We start from the raw sequence: 18,847 nt of genomic DNA on the forward strand, positions 1-18,847 counted from the left end.
TAAGAGATGTTCTCAGCTGTTTCTGGCAGGAATTCTATGAGAGATGCACACTTGGTGCAACAGTCAAAGTGCCTTTCATTCGCCATGATTTTTCTGCAGAAAAGTGGAAGGCAATTGGCAGAGTGCTTTTGAAAGGTTACCTCGACTGTCAGTATTTGCCAAACAAACTTGCTCTGCCCTTCCTTGAGCAGGTGCTTTTCAGTTGCATCTACAGTGATCCTAAAGCACATTTCCTGCAGTTTGTGAGCAGCCAGGAATGTGAGGTTTTGAAGCAAGCAATGATGGATTTCTCAAAAGTGGATCATGATGATCTTCTGGAAATTCTTGATGGATACGGCTGCAGAAAGAGAATCACAGCTGAGAGTCTTACAACGATCCTGGATGAAATCGCACACAAAGAGCTTGTCCAAAAACCAATGTTTGTTATTAACTCCTGGAGGGAAATTACCATGAATCATCTCTCCATCACTCCAGATCATCTGACAAAGTTGCTGTCTGATTTGCAACCAACTACAAAGAAGGTCTGCCAACTGCTTAAGTTTAGTGAAGATATAACTCCAAAACAAAAGGAAGTGGCGAATCACCTGAAAAGATTCATCAGGGAGCTGGATGAAATCAAACTTCAGAAGTTTTTGAGGTTCTGCACAGGATCTGATCTCATTGTGACAGACAGCATCTATGTGGAGTTTGAACAAATGACGGAGTTCACAAGAAGACCAATAGGACACACATGTGGAAAGACTCTGCATATTGCTGAAAGCTATGAAAACTTCCCAGATTTCCGTTTAGAATTCAACGCTGTTCTTGAAAGTAATGTCTGGGTAATGGACATTGTTTAGACTACCACAACTCATACCGTAACAATCTTCCACAAATATTATGTTGCATATTAAGTCATTTTGAAGAATTGTAAAGGATGTTGAGGAATACATTCTATTGATTCCAGTTATCTAGCTGCACAAAATCAACCTTTGTGAATATGATTTTAATTTGCAAAATTGTGCAGCATCCACATGGAAAGTTGTTCCAAATTACCATTGCATTAACTAAAAGTGTAGTAAATCCCGCATCCATGCAGTAATTTGAATCTATTGGCAGATAAATTAGAGCCTTGAACAGTTGGCTCAATTCTTCCTGAAGAAATACCACAAAAAAGGTCAGCGTAAAACTGATAAGTGACAAAATTAGAATTTGGTTGTTTGCTTTTGATCAACACTTGTTATTGGTTTTCAATCTACCTTTGTTTTCTTATTTTCTCATCTTATCTACACAAATTATTTTTGCATTCTTCAATCCTTGGAGAATTTTACATCGTACCCTGTTGCAGATTTTTATGGGTAAAGTTAAAATATAATTCCCCAGTTACTGATGGAAAGTATTAAATGTGTTTAGTGTTCTGACTTGTTTTTGGTAACTAATGAAACTACTGTGATGCATTCTTACATGTCATAATGCCACAATCAAATATATCTTGTTAACCAGCATCTAGACACAACAAAAAAAAGTAGAAAAAAATATCTTACTCATGTTAAAGGGATAGTTTGGAATTTTGGACATTAAGTTATATAAAATATATGGCAGTAGTATAGTGGATGCAAAGGTGTCACATCATTTAACAAAACCTCCTGCTCTGAGTTATTGCATGTTACTTACTGAAAAAAATAGTACAGAAGATAAGAGGGGAACATGAAACCAAGGTTCTGACATATGTGAGGACTGTTGTTTAAATGTTAACATAGTGTAATGCAACACTTGCATGCTTCTTTGTAGAGCAAAACCTGTTGGTATTATGACCCCATCATGAGGGAACACAAAAAGCAACAATTCATGCTCCCTACATGATGAGGTCAAAACAAGTTTTGCTTGGTTTCATGTCCCCCTCTTATCTTCTGTACCATTTTTTCAGCAAGATGCGATAACTCGGGCGCAGGAGATTTGTTAAACTTTGTGACACCTTTGCATCCACTATACTACTGCCATATATTTCATACAACCTAATCTCCAAAACTCCAAACTATCCTTTTAAATCCACATCTTGTGAAAGTTTTATGATGTGTCTAATTATTTTTTGTGACACCACTTGTTTCTGTTTAACTGAATGACAGCCATGTTCATTTGCCATTATCTTGGCCAGTTGTTTGATTTTGATTTCTTTCATTTTACTCTGAAGGCAGATTTATCACAATCCACAAGCTTTTATTGAGTTATTTGTAGGCCATATTGTCATTTTAAATCATTTGAACTGTTGGAAAATGTTAAAATATTATAAACTTCAATTTTCAGTAAAATGTTGATTCTTCTACCAAATGTGTATTCTGGTCATCTTGATTTTATGTTCATCAGGCTACTTCAAATTAGTGAAAAGATTACAGAAAAACAAACATGAACGTCAAGCACTTGCTTCCAATATAGTTTATTTTTGATCAGATGACATTAAATAATTTTAAGTATTTCCTCTCTTAACCTGATGTACAGATCTGCTGCAGCAAAAGGATCACCTGGAGCCTCCCATCCATTCTCTTCCATCAGTAAACAGCACAGTTCAAAAATAGTTTCATCACATGGAAACTGTCCCTTGGGAGTACACTCTTCTGCACACAAAGTGACTTCCTCTTTAGAAATAGGTTTTTGTCGATCCTCAGCATCATGGAGCTCTGGGAATGAGTACATCACAACTGGCCGGCCCGACACAGCACCACCACTCCTTGGTCTGATCCTGTGTGCGTTCCATGTGTTGACAACTTCATCAAGTTCGTCCTACACAGAAAGAAGCATTGTAAATATTGATTACTAACAGTGTTTCCCACGGCACTTTATTGTCAAGGCAGCCACCTTGACATGTGTGCACCACCTTAGATAAAGCTGAAGACATGAAAGACCTGTAAGTTCATTAAAATCTTCCTAAATCATGCACACCCTGCACACTCTAATACTAAAGTCAGTGTGATATAAAAAGGGGATAGCGTAGACTTTTAAAAAATTAGTACATTTAATATTTTTTGATATCATAAAACTAAGATTTGTTAAATATGATTAATTGAGATAGCTAACCAAAAAATTGGCATTGCTTTAATTTTTTGTTTGTTTCAGAAAGCAAGTTGAATCTTCCGAAACATTTAGATGTATAACATCAATGGATAAATAAATTGGGGCTTTTTGCTTGCAGAATACCTAGTAATATTAGGGGTCAGTTTATGTGTTTTGGAAATAGGAAAAATAAGACCAATTCAGCTCTGCCTCTGGTCCAGAATTTTGCTTGGCACTGGTTAAAAAAGAGATGTGCTTTTATTTTTAGAACAGTGCAATGAAATTCATTGTTTCTTAAAATCAGAACTGAAGAAAATGTCAGTAAACTACCAAAATTGGATCCTATTTTTGAAGTATTGTTTTCATTTTATTTTGAATTTCCTTTACTAGTTATGAAGGTACAAAATTTAAACTTTTTCAAAAAGAAAAACAATTTCCTGACATGATGTAAAATGGAGCTTCTACTAATGTGAATTGTACATTTTAGAACACTTGTGCTCAAGGAAAAACTAGCAGTATTTTTAATACATTTATGATTGATTCTTTTCAGAGTGATTCGAAAGATTTTTACCTGAACAAGATTTAGAAAACAGAACTGGATGAGACTTTTGTCCAAAAAGTCTCCTGTAAAGTGACCATCATCCTGGAATGTTTGGAACATGTTCATCCAGAACTGTGCACTCTGTTTGCGAAGAGTACTCCACCACCCCTCAATCCGCTGATTGGCTGTGCTTCTTCCATAAAGGAAACTTCTCTCGCCTGCAAAGCTGTCTGGGTGGTTCCTCCGTAAAAATATCTGCATGTCTCTTACATAGACATTTTCTGTGCCTCTGTCTGCTCGAATCTTCTCAGGGCATCCACCTATGTTAGAGACTGTTCTGATAAAATACCCAGCAATGACTTTGGGGTCACTGTTTGTGGTATAAGCCTCCATCCATAACACATATCGGCTATAGCCATCTATACAGCCATGAATTGCAATGCCATAAGGTTTTAATTTATCATAGCCGTCCATGTGCCAGAGTGCATTTGGTCCTCTGCAGTTGTACTGACGTCTCCTCAAGCGTCTTGCTCGTCTTAATTCCACACCTTGCGGGTCAACCAGCTTAATGATGCGTCTTACAGTTTCTTGTGACACAACAAATCCACGTTGAACCGCACGAAGATGTAGCCAACGATAACCCTGCATCTGTCCATGTGTCATGATCTCATTCTGGACAAAAGCCAGAACTTCATCCAAATCTGACTGATTTTTCCTTCGAAACAGTCCAAGTCTTTTACAGATTCTCTTTAAAGTCCGGATGCTTATTACTATCTGACTGTTTTGCGCTAAAATGGCAAGTATTTCTTTGTTACTAAATGAAAGCCTAAAGTAAAATTTGATTAAGTCATCCAACTCTGGCACGGGAGGCATGTTGAACGGCAAAACCAGTGTCACTAAATTTAATTAATTTGAAAGGACAACTATGCAGAAGTTCAAGAGGGCAATTCTATCTCCATAGGAAGGGATATAGTTCGCCAGGGCTGCATCATCCATCAAGAGTATAACACTGCTGTCGATCTGCACAAAGACAAAACAAAGACATTGATTTTCAGTTAAGGACATATTTGTGATATAATCTCAAATTAAAGTAAAGGGTCTGAAATAAAGTGTTTACTAAAAAAAAGAGCGGTGTATGTATATACACAAATATATACGTGTTATTCCCAGAAAATCCCTATTTCAGGTACTGGTTGGCTTGCTCGTGGATCAGGAAAACATCTTATTCTGCATGATCTCAATATTAATATTTTTTTTTTTTTTAAACACACACGCACACTTTTGTTTTCCTTTTGAAATATTTCTAAAAAGAAAAAAGGCATATGGTTGTATAACTTGATGTTTAAATTACTTAAAACTTTGTGTGACCTAATCTGTTATCCTTGTATTTTCACCTATAAACTTGTGTATGCAGTAGTCCTAAAAGAATGCCCTCTGGTCTGCATAATAGTAATTATTATATAAAATTCCAGAAATATCATACAAAGAAGAGAACTAGGCTGATCTTTTGTCTTGGTTATACTTTCACCACAATAGGTAAAATTCTAAACGTATTACTTTGTAATTTTCCAGGTAAATGATGCACAGATCTGAAATGAATAAAGTCTAGAGCACCTTAATTCAAAATAACCGTGTTGCAAATCTATCGAGTCTCTTTTGATATTACACTGAACTGGGATTTGACCCATCAGCAAACAAAGACCACCAGCAGTTCACTTTACGTTATGAATAATCAGAACTCTCGCGCTCGTTAAGATCTTGCAAGTTCATTCATTTGTTGGCTTTATTTAATAAGGCAGTGTGTGTGATAAAATACATTTAAATACGCAATAACGTAACACCTACTGTTTTCTCCGGGGTTTCTCTCAGACACTTTAACTACAGACCACTACAGTAACGTTATATCACGCACTTGAGGTTGGCTGATGGATGTAAACAATGGAGCCATGTACGTTCGGTGTAAGCAGAAATAAACAGTTAACCAGTCACCAGCGGACTCTGTATAACTCTATGAAGACAAACAGTGAGGACATAACAATGTGGTTGTAATATATATATATTGCAATCAGCCGACAAACGGGTCGGAGGTCCGCTCGTTGGGTTATTATCATTACAGTCATGAATGTAAAACTCATGATAGCATGCAAGCTAGCTTAATCAGAGAAGTTGCTTCACACTTTTAAATGTACAAAAATCACACACGAACAAGTAAATATCTGTTTTACCTACCTTTTGCTCTGCCAGCAATGATATATTGTCTTCAGAGACCCCTCTGTCTCGGAGGAAATCATCAACATCCGACATTTTCAGTCTTGCCTTGCTCTTCTGCAGTAACTGTGTCACACTGACTGAAATCGGTTCGGTTCTGAGATTAAAGTCAGAATTCTGACTTTTTTCTCAGAATTCTGAGATTAAAGTCGGAATTCTGACTTTTTTCTCAGAATTCTGAGATTAAAGTCAGAATTCTGAGATTAAAGTCAGAATTCTGACTTTTTTCTCAGAATTCTGACTTTTTTTTTTTTTTTTTTTTTTTTTTTTTCTTCTGAGAAAAAAGTCAGAATTCTGACTTTAATCTCAGAATTCTGAGAAAAAAGTCAGAATTCTGACTTTTTTCTCAGAATTCTGACTTTTTTTTTTTTTTTTTTTTTCTTCTGAGAAAAAAGTCAGAATTCTGACTTTAATCTCAGAATTCTGACTTTTTTCTCAGAATTCTGACTTTTTTCTCAGAATTCTGAGATTAAAGTCAGAATTCTGACTTTTTTCTCAGAATTCTGAGATTAAAGTCAGAATTCTGACTTTTTTCTCAGAATTCTGAGATTAAAGTCAGAATTCTGACTTTTTTCTCAGAATTCTGAGATTAAAGTCAGAATTCTGACTTTTTTCTCAGAATTCTGAGATTAAAGTCAGAATTCTGAGAATAAAGTCAGAATTCTGACTTTTTTCTCGGAATTATTTTTATTTTTTTTTAAGTGGCCCAGAATTCTGACTTTTTTCTCAGAATTCTGAGATTAAAGTCAGAATTCTGACTTTTTTCTCAGAATTTTTTTTTCTTTTTTTAAGTGGCCCTAATACTCTTCCGTAAATGTTGCACACAGACGAATTAATTCCACAGCTACAAAAATGTTTTACACATGCACAAAATATTTCTACAAGTACAAATATTTTTTGCACATGCACAAAATATTTCTACAAGTACAAATATTTTTTGCACATGCACAAAATATTTCTACAAGTACAAATATGTTTTGCAAGTACAAATATTTTTTGCACATGCACAAAATATTTCTACAAGTACAAAGTTTATTTGCAGATACAAAATATTTATGGCTTTAATTTGAGCCCATACACTGTTAACTATGAAGATATGTGCTGGAGTACCAAAACCAATGTAAACATAGGGGGCGCTGTCTCGACCAAACACGGACACCGGCATCAGGGAGACGAAGAAGAGCTCACTTCCGGAAAACCCGGAAAAGGCGCCAAATCTGAAAGTTCAGATCGATAAACAAACTAACACCTGCAAGTGTGTTTAGGTCCGTGGTTCTGATTTGGCTCATTTTAACCCGCTCTTCCGTGAACATGGAGCCCACATCGCAGTTCTTCTCCAAACTCAGGAGGCTGGCGGGGAATCTGGAGGCAGAAACGAGCAGACTGCAGGAGGCGTTTGAGAACCGCGGCCAGGACGAGGACGGAGGTGAGGGGGGACAACTACAACAACACACACACCTGCTCAAAACAAACCAGTCACCACCACGAACCTCAACCTTCACCCTGTCTCGTTCCAGAAAGCGCAGCCAGAGCAATGCGGGTTTATCACGAAGTGAACAGTGAAGTTCTGAACCTGAAGGTACTTTTATACAGAGGTGTCAAAAGTATTCACATTCATTACTCAGGTAGAAGCAGTACTGGAGTTGAGGGGGGATGAGGGGGGATGGCATCCCCCCTGAAATAAAAACGGTCCAAATCATCCCCCCTGTAAAACTGCCATCCCCCATTTCCATCCCTGGCTTATGTCATTTCATCAATGAATGTGGTTTTACTGCTATTTCAACATTTAGAGTCATCACCAGAAAAATAACACCAGAAAAATAACTTATTTGACAATTTTCACCTGTTTCAAGTAAATTCTCACTTGAAATAAGTAGAAAAATCTGCCACTGGGACAAGATTTATTTTCTCATTACAAGCAATACAATCTTGTTCCACTGGCAGATTTTTCTACTTATTTTAAGTTAAAATCTACTTGAAACAGGAGAAATTGTTGTTTTTTCCAGTGATGAGTCTTGTTTTAAGTGTAATAAGATTTTTTTTTACTAAAATGAGACATTTTAACTAGAAATAAGACAAATATTCTTGTTAATATTTTGAGTTTTTGCAGTGATCCATTTTACTTATCCTGTGAAGGACAGAGTCATATTGATAAGTTCAGAAAAGTGTTTTTATTGTTGTGTTTTGATGTATTTGATGTAAGCCCAGTGGATATTTAAAGCTTACAGAAGGCTGCATTTAACTGCTGCTATGTCATTCCTGCAGTATTTCTGCAGGTGTTTTGGTCAGTGCTATTATTTGTAATATATTATATTATTTGTAATCAGCACAAATTATCTGTCCCCATATGATAAAATCCACCATCCCCCCTGATTTATTTTTTTACAACTCGAGTACTGGGTAGAAGTATAGATACTAGAGTTTAAAAATACTCTTGTAGAAGTTGAAGTATCAACTCAAGTAAAAGTACAAAAGTACTGGTTTCAAAACTACTTAAAGTATAAAAGTAAAAGTAATGTAAGGGGGAAAAAAGCCATTAAGGACAAAAGCCATTGAAAATGAATGCATCTTAGTATAATGCAAATATATTAAAGAACCATGTAGTAGGGCTGTGCGATTAATCGATTTTAAATCTAAATCGGATTTATTAATCAAAATCGATGTTAAAAAAGGAAAATCGGAAAATCGATTTTCCTTTTTTGCAGCTGGCTGCATTACAGACAGAGCTCGTCTAGTCATCTTTGTTTGGTCAAGAAAATTGTAAATGTTGTCACTTTACTAAACTCAAGGAGGATTTACAGTATCTTTCACTTGCACTTCATTCCCAATAGGGAAATTTGTTTGCTATTTTTCTTTAAAAAATAAAGATAAAATATTTGAAACAATTTATTCCATTGTCTTTTGTAGTTTTACCCAAAAAATCAAAATCGAAATCGAAAATCGAGTTTTCAGAGAAAAAAATCGGGATTTTATTTTTGTCCAAAATCGCCCAGCCCTACCATGTAGTGACTATCTTTAGACTTTATACTCTTTCTTCTTTTGACCAAACATCTTACTCACTTCATGAATGGTAATGACGACAGGAGATTGTTTACGCGTTGAGTACGGCAACAGAACCGTCAGCAGAACGATAAAACGCTGTGTTGCTCCACCGTCACTCGTTTATTCTTTCAACTGACATAAAACACACCTTCAGCTGCTACGGAAGCCCCACTGCCCCAAACTACCGAAACCGTTAAGGCAAAACAAATATCAGTAGTGAAATTTAGGTCTTAATCACTAAACTATAAAATAATAACTCTCAAAACTTAAACTGAAATATATTCCTTCTCTGTAAACAATAAGGCATATTATGCAATAAAAGAGTTAACTATAAAGTAAATCATAAGCTATACATGGCGCTTACAAACCATATATGTGTACTATTGAGCATTAATATGTGTTTCAGAGAGCAGAAGATCAAAAAGTCAAACTTCAGAGGCATGTTATCATTTATCCTAACCTTTATTGGAATGTACATCCAAGTTTAGTTGCAGGAATCTGAGGGAACGGATGTAAGAACAAAACTGGACAAGAACATCTGAAACAACCACAACCAAATTCACTCTATCCGGATGGAGCAATTTAACTGGATAGTTTTTTTTAAAGGCCGAAATGAAATAGAGTAATGAGGCTGTTTTTAAAATGTAAGGAGTAAAAAGTACAGATAATTGCGTGAAAAAATGTAAGGAGTAAAAGTAAAAAGTCGTCTGAAAAATAATTACTCCAGTGAAGTATAGATAACCAAAATTTCGTTACTTGACTCCTCTGCATTTATATCATCTCATGTTTATCACACCCTCGCCAACAGCAGCTCTACAAACCTCCAACACTCGAATATTGTAAAGTACACTGTATTAAAGTACCAATGCTACTCATGATGTCTTGATTTACAGCTCCTCCCAAGCTGTTGCAAACGGTCATTTTAAATACAAATACTTACAAACTAATAGCAGTTGTATTGTGGTTTAAAGTCGCCAACTCTGTTCGGGATTTACATTTAAGTCATTTAATCAGTTTCATCAGCATAATTTATTTGTTTCATAGTAAAATAACTTGTTGTAGATTTAAAAACATAAAAACAAACTGCTATTGTGCTTTGACAAGCACAAATGTTATCTCTTCAATGCTTTTAAGGTCTCTGGACTTTGACGAGGCTTTTCCATTTCTAATATAAATAACAATAACTTGTAATTGTGTCAATTATATTCAAGTAGTGGGGTTAAGAAATTTTAGTTAAAATGTACTTAACAAGAACAATAAAAGTGCAGTTTTGTACATCTGCTTTAAAATTAAGCTTTTACATGTGCTTTTTTTTTTTTTTTTTTTTACACCTGTACCGTCTAATAGTCTTAATTGTGAACCTGGTTGTAAAATCTACACACAGAATGTAAGAAACACCATTATTTTTCAAGGTAGACAAAATGTATGTTCATATATTTTAAAGTATTTTTACTTGCTTACTGAAGGAAAAGTTGTAAATTGAATGATAATTTATCCTTTTATGGGCTTGCAGTGGAAAGCATTCATTATTTTTATTGCAACATGAGTTGTTCAACCATGTGACTAATAAAAACGTTCATCTAATTAATTGGAAGGACAAAAAAATATTTTTAGTTTCTCTGCAATACCACAGCTGACCAGGTGTGATGGAAAATGTAGCCTTGGCAACTTGGATTAAACCAAAACTACTGGGAGGACCATTTAGCCTCTTACAGAGTCTGCAGACTAATACTTTGTCCCTAAAAGATTAGCTGTGTTTATCTGAATCATCATTTACGCCTTAAAATCATTGTTTCCCTTTGTCATTCTGCATCGAGACACCTGATGTCTGTTTTTTTTTTTTTTTTTATATATATATTAATGACCACACAGCCAGGCTGGTGGAATTTGGTGTCTCTGCATTTAACCCATCTCTAGAGACTAGAGAGCAGTGGGCTGCCATATGAACGGCACCCGGGGAGCGGTTGGGGTTGAGGGCCTTGCTCAGGGGCCCAGGGTGGTTGACCTGGGTTGCATTCTGGGGGCTTGAACCTGGTCCTCCAGACGCCAGTCCACTTCTGCAACCACTAGGTTACCACTCCCCCCTGTTCTGACCCTTTTGCATGCAACTGCTTAATTAGATCTACTGAAATCTGTAGTAATAGTAATGTACTAATCTCTCTTCTTGGTAACTTCAACACATTCACTTTCAGTCTGGATATTCACCTACTTGGAAACATGTTAAAGAGCAGTGAACTGAGAGAATTAAAATTTAAACTTGTGAAGGAGGATGACTATATGGATGGATGGATATTATTACAAACAGGTTTCAAAAATACATCGGTAAAACCAACAGGTGCACAAGAAAACCAAGGTCAAAAACAGTAGTAAATCTAACTAAGTCATGGACTATCTAAAAAAAACAACAAAAAAAAAAAAGCTCATAATCTCAAAAACAAAGTTTACAAAGTTACAACAAAGAAAAAAAAGAAGCAGACTATTGCAAACCACCTGCTGAACAGAGTTGATCAGTCCCATAAAATGCTGCACAAAAGACCTGATACTGGTCTTATCTGTGGGGAACCAATACTGTGACCTGTCCATACACCTGCTGTTAAATCAGTGACAGACAGACGCATATTAAAAGGTACATTAAGCCCCCCCCCCTTCCTTTTTTTTTTATTTTTGATAGCGGAAGACATTTTAAAAGGAATAATTGGTTGATTGGTTTTTGGTCCGTCCTCCTGCAGGGGCAGATCCAGGATGAGTTAGTTGAGCAAAAATCCAAGGAGAATGAGGTGAGCAAGTTCATCGGGGCTTGTAGAGTGATGGAACAAAGGGTCTCTAAGGACATTGAGACAATCAGGACACACCTGGAAAAGTATGGTTACCAGGCCCCCTTGAACAACCAAAGAACAACCAGTAAGTAATGGGTATATATAACAGGAATAATCATGTCTTTGAAAATGTTTCTGGACTCTCTTGTAATGACTGAAAAAATATAGTAAGATTTATTCAAAGTTGCTGTTTTTGTCACTCTCTTAAACAGAGGCAAATGATGCAGAGTCTGAAGTTGATGTAGCAGAGGGGTATGAAAGTAACCCAGATATGGTAAAAGAGGAAAGCCAGGAAGATGATGAAGGGAACGACTGCTCATCACCACCAAAAATGGACCTGCCTTTCAGCGATGTGATGCGAACCCCTCAGTTCTCAGATTTTGGTCTCTCTGAGCTGGAGCTGAAAAGAACTCTGGCTGGGGAGTGGTGCCCTGAAGTTCCTCCTATGCCCAAAATGAGCTTCCCTCAACCCTCACTCAGCACCCCTGCACTACCCCCTATGCCCATAACTCCTAAATGTGCCCTGAGGATGGATGAAGATGAACTACAGACACCCCAGATGCATGACTTTGGTATCACAGAGCACACCATGTGCCTAAACAATGACTTCACCATGGATCTGTTACGGAAGAACGTTGAAAAGCATCAGAGGGACCAAACAACGTATGAAGGATTCATCTTGAGCTTTACTCATTAACAGAGTTTATAGGATTTCTACTAAATATCTTGTTGTTTATACTCACTGTTCCCGTTGCATCATGCGTGTCCTCTTTCAACAGAGCCCCACAAGACATACCTGTGCCAACAGTGGACTCCGTAATATCAAGTTTGCAGACAAAAGGTATTAAACTGTCAGAGATTCCTCCTTAGTATCTGCATTCACTCAAAGGTGTTTCACTACCAGCTTTAAGTAACTTCAACACAAATTTTGTCCTGTTATGGGAATTAATCCAAAAGAAAGTCATCCCATGCCATACATAAGTTTGTCAAATATCTAGTTTCTTATCAACATACTTCTGGACTAGTCCAAACTATATTTGAGGAATCATCTATGTCTGCACTCGGCTCCAGTATGTAATTTCTGTTTTGTTTTTTTGTCCTCAGTTGACAAGTTGGAGTCCCCAGAGCGCCCTGTATTTCATACCCCAGGGTTCAACATCAAAAAATCAAATGGTCATTGCTCCGTGCCAGTGCAAAACGGCAACCCAGAATCCCCATGTCACGCTGACGACTTGCCTACTACACCCGAGGCCCCAGCTCTTCAAACCCCATATCTGAACCGACTGGTCAGCAATAAAAAGGTATAAGAGGCTTTTATGTTTTTTAAATTTCTCCCGAGCTTCGACTTCTTTAAATCAAGTTTAGCCGCTGGCATCATGATGATGATTAATTTCAATGTTTTAATGAAAACCTCCAGCTTAGGCTTTGCCTTTTTTTTCATTAATTCCCAGAGTGTCCGGCAGCCAGATCCAACCAACATGCAAACTGCAAACGACAGCCAAACAACTGAACTTCAGGCGACTCCCCGTAATGGCACAACTGGCTCAAAACAGACCTGGGAATACAACGTGCCAGATTTTTCGGTCTTTGGTGTAGACGACAAACAGATGCCCCAGACGCCCGAGATGCCAAACCTGGAGTTTTTCTTGAAAAATTCTTTACAAAATGTAAGAGCACATAATTTAATTTCCAAGCAACAGGTTAAATCTCAAGCCTAAAAAAACAGCAATAGCTCTTGAATGTAAACCTTTAGGGTTCACAAACCTTTAAACATCCCTGTATTTCCGTGAAAAAATGGTGAAACAGAAGTGGCAGGTGATTTGTTGATGCCTCACCATTTACAGCCAGATGTTTAACTACCATTTGTATTACCGTTAGACCCAATAGAGAAGAATAAAGTTGTGTGTTGAGGCTTATTGTTCTTTCACCTTTTTAACTTCTATGTTCACCTTTAGAGCAACGGAAAAACCCTGAGGATCAGGGAGAATGAAAGAGTTGCTGCTGACAGCGGTCTAGAAGTGGACGGGCCCACCCAGGAGTTCAGCCTGAAGATGCCTCGCATAAGGATAACGTACGAGGAGCTAAACACGCCCGAGAGACCGGACCTTAACTCCATCACACAGGACATCTGTAAAGTAAGTTATAGTCTGTCCTATCTTATTAACTGCTGACTAAATCATTTTGATTTTATTCCACTATGGGCCCGATTTACTAAGATCCTAAATAAAGAGTACGGTACTAAATTGCGTGTGCACTGAAAAAGTTTGCGCGTGCTGTTGTTGTGTGTTTTGCGGGTGATCAACTAAGATTGCTAACAGGTGCAAACCTCAGTATTTAAATGAGGTGTTGCGTGTCTTACGGTTTGCGAGCGCAAACTTTGCGCCATGGAGAGTCTGGATGGAAAGCACAGTCACAAGTCACAAGTGCAAAATGAAATTTGACGAGTTGGAGTTAGAGATATTAGTGGAAGAGGCAAATTGTTGTGCCGTATTCAGCACCCCTGCCGTGAAAAGCACCTCCTCGTATATTCAATGATAAGTAGACCAAGAAAAAAAACAACACACTGACACTTCGAGATATTTATATATACACACTCACACAAACACATACTTAGGAGTTTATATTATATATATTTACAAATATTATGGAAGACAACACAGTAAGCAGGCTTGTAACGCCCGCAAACGTAATAAACCACAAACGTAATAAAAATATGCAGTTTTTAATGTAGTAATCCTGCAAATGTAATACATCTCCCACAAACGTAATAGTCGCTGCCTACTACAAACGTAACACGCGATTTCCCACAAATGTAATAACTATTACGTTTGCTTAGTTTGTTTTGGTTTAATCAATTTGTGCAAATGGAGGAGGAGGAGATACCTCATCTCATCATGCGCTTCGGGTTTGCGCGTTTCGGGTTTAGGAGCGCACCTTCCATGAGAGAGACGCAACAACTGTTTGTCTGTTTTGGAGGTGGCAAAGACAAAGAATAGATATTTCCTCACAAAGACTGTTACACTGGATATTTGCGAGTACATTACCCAGACCTATGGTGTGCCCAAATTCAGAGCGCACAGAGCGCACAGAGCAGAGAGCGCTTTGCCACCTTGGTGGCAAAGCTGTATCCTGGGGTGCCAATGACGTGATCTGTAGTTTGCATTATTCGTTTTGGAATACTCAATTTAGATATATACTGCATGGGATTTGGACTCAGAATAATAGCTGTACACAAGTATTTACAGCTGATAATGAATCATTGTGAATACATCAATGTCTGTTACGTGTATTGAATGGATGGATGACAACTAAAAGCGTAATCAGACAAGCTTTTCAGTGTTATTTTGGACATAGACTAACATGACAGCTCGGACATCATTTTTAATCATCTCTCCAGTCTTGATGCTCCGGTCAGCTCGAGACAATTGTCTCGAGCTGACCGTGGCATGCCGTGGCAATTATAGCCATTATTCTGAGTCCAAATCCCATGCAGTATATATCTAAATTGAGTATTCCAAAACGAATAATGCAAACTAGTAGATCACGTCATTGGCGCACAATAAGAAACACTTTTTTCTCCATGAAAACACGTGATTTATTTATTATCACAAATAAAAAAAATTAAGATGCCTCCTGTGGCAACCTTTTGCTGAATAATACTCGATTTAACATTCAAATAAAATATTTCTCCTTTTGCATGTGCAGATTAGCACCTTCCTTTCGAACGTATTAAATACAGACGCAATCACAATCCCCGCAATAACTTTCAGGCTTGGTAAATCTCATTGCGCGTGGTAAATGGACCAATTTGCATTTTCCCCTCCCAGTATTTAGCGCGTTCTGCCGGGTACGCCCCATATTGATTATTCATCAGGGCAAAAGTACTAAATGAATAGCGTGTGTTATTTTGCGCACGCTATTCTTTGCATGCTGTTAGTAGATCAGCTTGCACCTTGGTTTGCGGGTGCTGTCAAGTTTGCACAGGTTTTTACACACGCAAACCTTTAGTAAATCAGGCCCTATGTGTGATTTTACACTACTTGATTTTGTCAGTGGCTCTAAATCATTTTAAACTTGTTTATATATGTATCAAACCCCAACACAAGTTTATCAGAAGTGAATTTCAACTTTACTGAGCTGCTTTGTGCTTTTATTTTGTAGCTTGTGTCCCAGACTCAGATGAAGAAGACAACTTCTGCAGCAGTGCAGCCACACGCCATTCCAGAAAAAGATGTGCACAGGTAATACAACTTCCCTTCAAAACTCTGAAAAGGGATTTTAGACAAGTGTGGCAGTAGCTTAACATTTCTTTCCATCAACTTTTCAAAAGCTGCAGACCATACCCTTTCATACGAGTGCTACCAAAAATGATTTAAGATTTAGACGGATTCAGTGTCTTTGCCTGTTTTCCACAGAAACTGTTACAGGCCAATGATTGTGATTAATTTACTAAGTGTAATACAAACAGCTTTCTCTCCTCACTAGAGCGAGTGGAGAAGATAAGGGCTCTTTGAGATAATAATAATAATAATAATAATAATAATAATAATATAATTACATATATTTATATGGCAGTTTTCTAAACAATGTTACAAAATGCTTAAGTTCATGAAAAATATTTTCTGCTTAAGTTATAGTACACCCTTTAAAGCAGAACCTGATGGCCAACACTGGCATGTCCCTCTCTGCTGTGCTTTGTTGCTGCCGCAAAAGCTCCTCCTTGCAGAGGAAACTTATGATGCTTCTGCTGGCCAGTTTCTATGGGAACTGCACCGTTGCAATGATTGAGGCCGGTTGAAGGCTCGCCACAGTTCTGGTTTGGTTCGGTTCAGGTGTGGTCAAATAATTCAAGTACCATTTTGGGCTCTGGGAGGAGAAGAAGGGAAAAGTATTATCCAACTGTCTTTATAACTTACAAGGAACGATGACTGTTTAAGAAAATATGACAAAAGATTATTTTTATTTCAGTTACCGGTAAGTTTTTTTTAATGGTCCATTTCACTATGTTTACACTATTTTAGAGAATCCTAACTGCAAGAAGTATTTAATCAGAACACCATCTTTCAGAAAACTTGTTTCATGGAGTGAAACAAACTTATAAAGATAAAAAGAGGCAAAACCTTTTGTTATAAAAGTTATTAGAGCATCCATAATAAATGGATCACTGAATTTTTTATTTACTTATTCTGTAACTTTTTACTTGTAGCTGGTGGTTATTTCTTTTTCATCCCTCCAACTTTTATGTATTCTACTTTATATGATTTGTAGTCATTTATTCAACTTTTTTCCCTCCACCTAGTCTTCTCTCACAAGCTGAGAGTGTGTCTTTGGTGTCACGAAACGAGTTCCAGGCGTTACCGAGCTACCTGAGGCAGATGACTCTGAGCAGCCTCAACGAGGCCGTCAACAACATCAACACATTCACACACGAGCATCCAGGTCAGTGTCACCGGGAACAAAGGATCACGCCCACGTCCCCGGTACAGAGGTTTAGTTTTACTTTTCACACTTTCACATAAATGTGCCTTTAAATAGAGAGAATAGAACAGTGGATGTTGATGGTTGTGTTGCAACAAAATAGTTTTTAATTTTAAACTTTCTCACAAAAACATCTCATCTTTTACAAATTTGTAATCATTTGGACAGTCTTTGATCAGTCATGTGTTTTTCTTTTATTTTTAATGACTGTTTTTTTTTCTTAAAACATAATGATCTGTTCTAACTTGTTTTAATTATCTTCCTTTGGCATATTTTGACTGTATAATCAATTTCACATTGTCCTCTGCACAATATTTTGCAAAAATGCCATCCTAACAAATAACTGACTGGGTAGAGTGGCCTGTTGAAGACCACACTATACTGAGTCTAGAAAAATACAATAATTACTACTTAATTTATGCATATTAAGTAGAGTGTTGGAAAGATCAAGCCATCAGCCTAATTACTGAACTAATTTAATGTCTGAATTAGAAACTGTTATACCATGACCATAATAAGTGTTGCATGGTGTTCAGTCCTCAACAATGTGGCTTTTATTAAGGTTGGGGGAAAAAAAGCACACAGAATATTTGTTTGGCTTTGTAAAATGATCGTCTGTCCTTCAAAACATGGCCAACACACCACAGACACCAACACAAGGCAGTCCCTGTAAGGATGTACCAGTACTACTGGATGTATTCTGGTGTTATTTTATCAGTCATGTCCCAAGCCAAAACATATTTTATGACGAGATGAAGAGCACTTGTTAGAGAAGCAGATTTGCAGTTTCTGATCTCCCCCTGTTCTTTGCTGCCCTCTGCAGGAGAAATGAAAGAGTTCACCATGGACAAGCTGAGGAAGATGATCGACGTTGGAACTAAGGCCCCGGTTTATGTCCTCTGTCTGAAGGAGCTCAAGAGGCTGAATCATGTGGACGGGAATATGGACTCTGCTGTGTACAAACTAATCACACAGAACTAAAGATTGTCCAACTGCCAGCCCAAATCTAATCCCATCTGGATTTATGAAAAGCTTTAAGGTACAGAAATTCTGGTCTGTATGCTTAATAAAAGTCACGAGAGAAGGCACAAGTAACTTTACCTGAGAAAGCAGGTGTAAAGTCTTTTTATGGGTTTATATGTATATTGTAGTTACTCTGCATGGTGAACTGCAGTCATATATATTAACTCAGTATAAAGAAATTGTAACATATTTATGCACACCATATGTATACTCTGTATACAAGTAAAGACAGTTGGCTTAAAAATAACAATATATAAATGATACATGTACTCTAGCACTAAAAATTCTTTGTAAATACGTTTGTAACAGTTTTACTCCTTTTCAACTCTGAATTTAGCTTTTCAGAAATTAAAAGTGCTGCTAAATTTGTTTAGTTTATATGAAATAAAATGACTTAATTTCAACTGTAGATTACTATCCGTTTGTGGTAATGTTGTAACTAATATTATGTGTGTGTATATTATTCAGGTTTGTAAGAGAGTGTTTTTCCATCTCTGTAGTATCAAAGATTAGGAGCATCATGCAGTAAAACTACTTCATCTGTTTCTAACTTCTAGACTAGATTACTGTGATATGTTATTAGCAGGATGTCCAAGTAATTCTCTGAATATCCTCCAGCTGATCCTAAATGCAGCAGCGGGAGTGCAGACAG

General features: G+C 37.1%; 1 protein-coding gene across 1 annotated transcript; it reads left to right on the top strand.

Moving 5' to 3' along the window:
• Positions 1-7,041: 7,041 nt before the first annotated feature.
• On the top strand, positions 7,042-18,489 carry ska3 (spindle and kinetochore associated complex subunit 3). Its single transcript, XM_061724410.1, has 11 exons — positions 7,042-7,262; positions 7,354-7,415; positions 11,608-11,779; positions 11,907-12,357; positions 12,474-12,535; positions 12,799-12,995; positions 13,146-13,361; positions 13,650-13,829; positions 15,856-15,935; positions 16,994-17,133; positions 17,996-18,489. Exons 1-11 carry the CDS (start codon positions 7,148-7,150, stop codon positions 18,151-18,153), a joined length of 1,833 nt encoding a protein of 610 aa, XP_061580394.1. The 5' UTR covers positions 7,042-7,147; the 3' UTR covers positions 18,154-18,489.
• Positions 18,490-18,847: the final 358 nt, after the last annotated feature.

This window comes from Cololabis saira, chromosome 6, assembly GCF_033807715.1.
Source record: "Cololabis saira isolate AMF1-May2022 chromosome 6, fColSai1.1, whole genome shotgun sequence".
NCBI classification, from domain to species: Eukaryota; Metazoa; Chordata; class Actinopteri; order Beloniformes; family Belonidae; genus Cololabis; species Cololabis saira.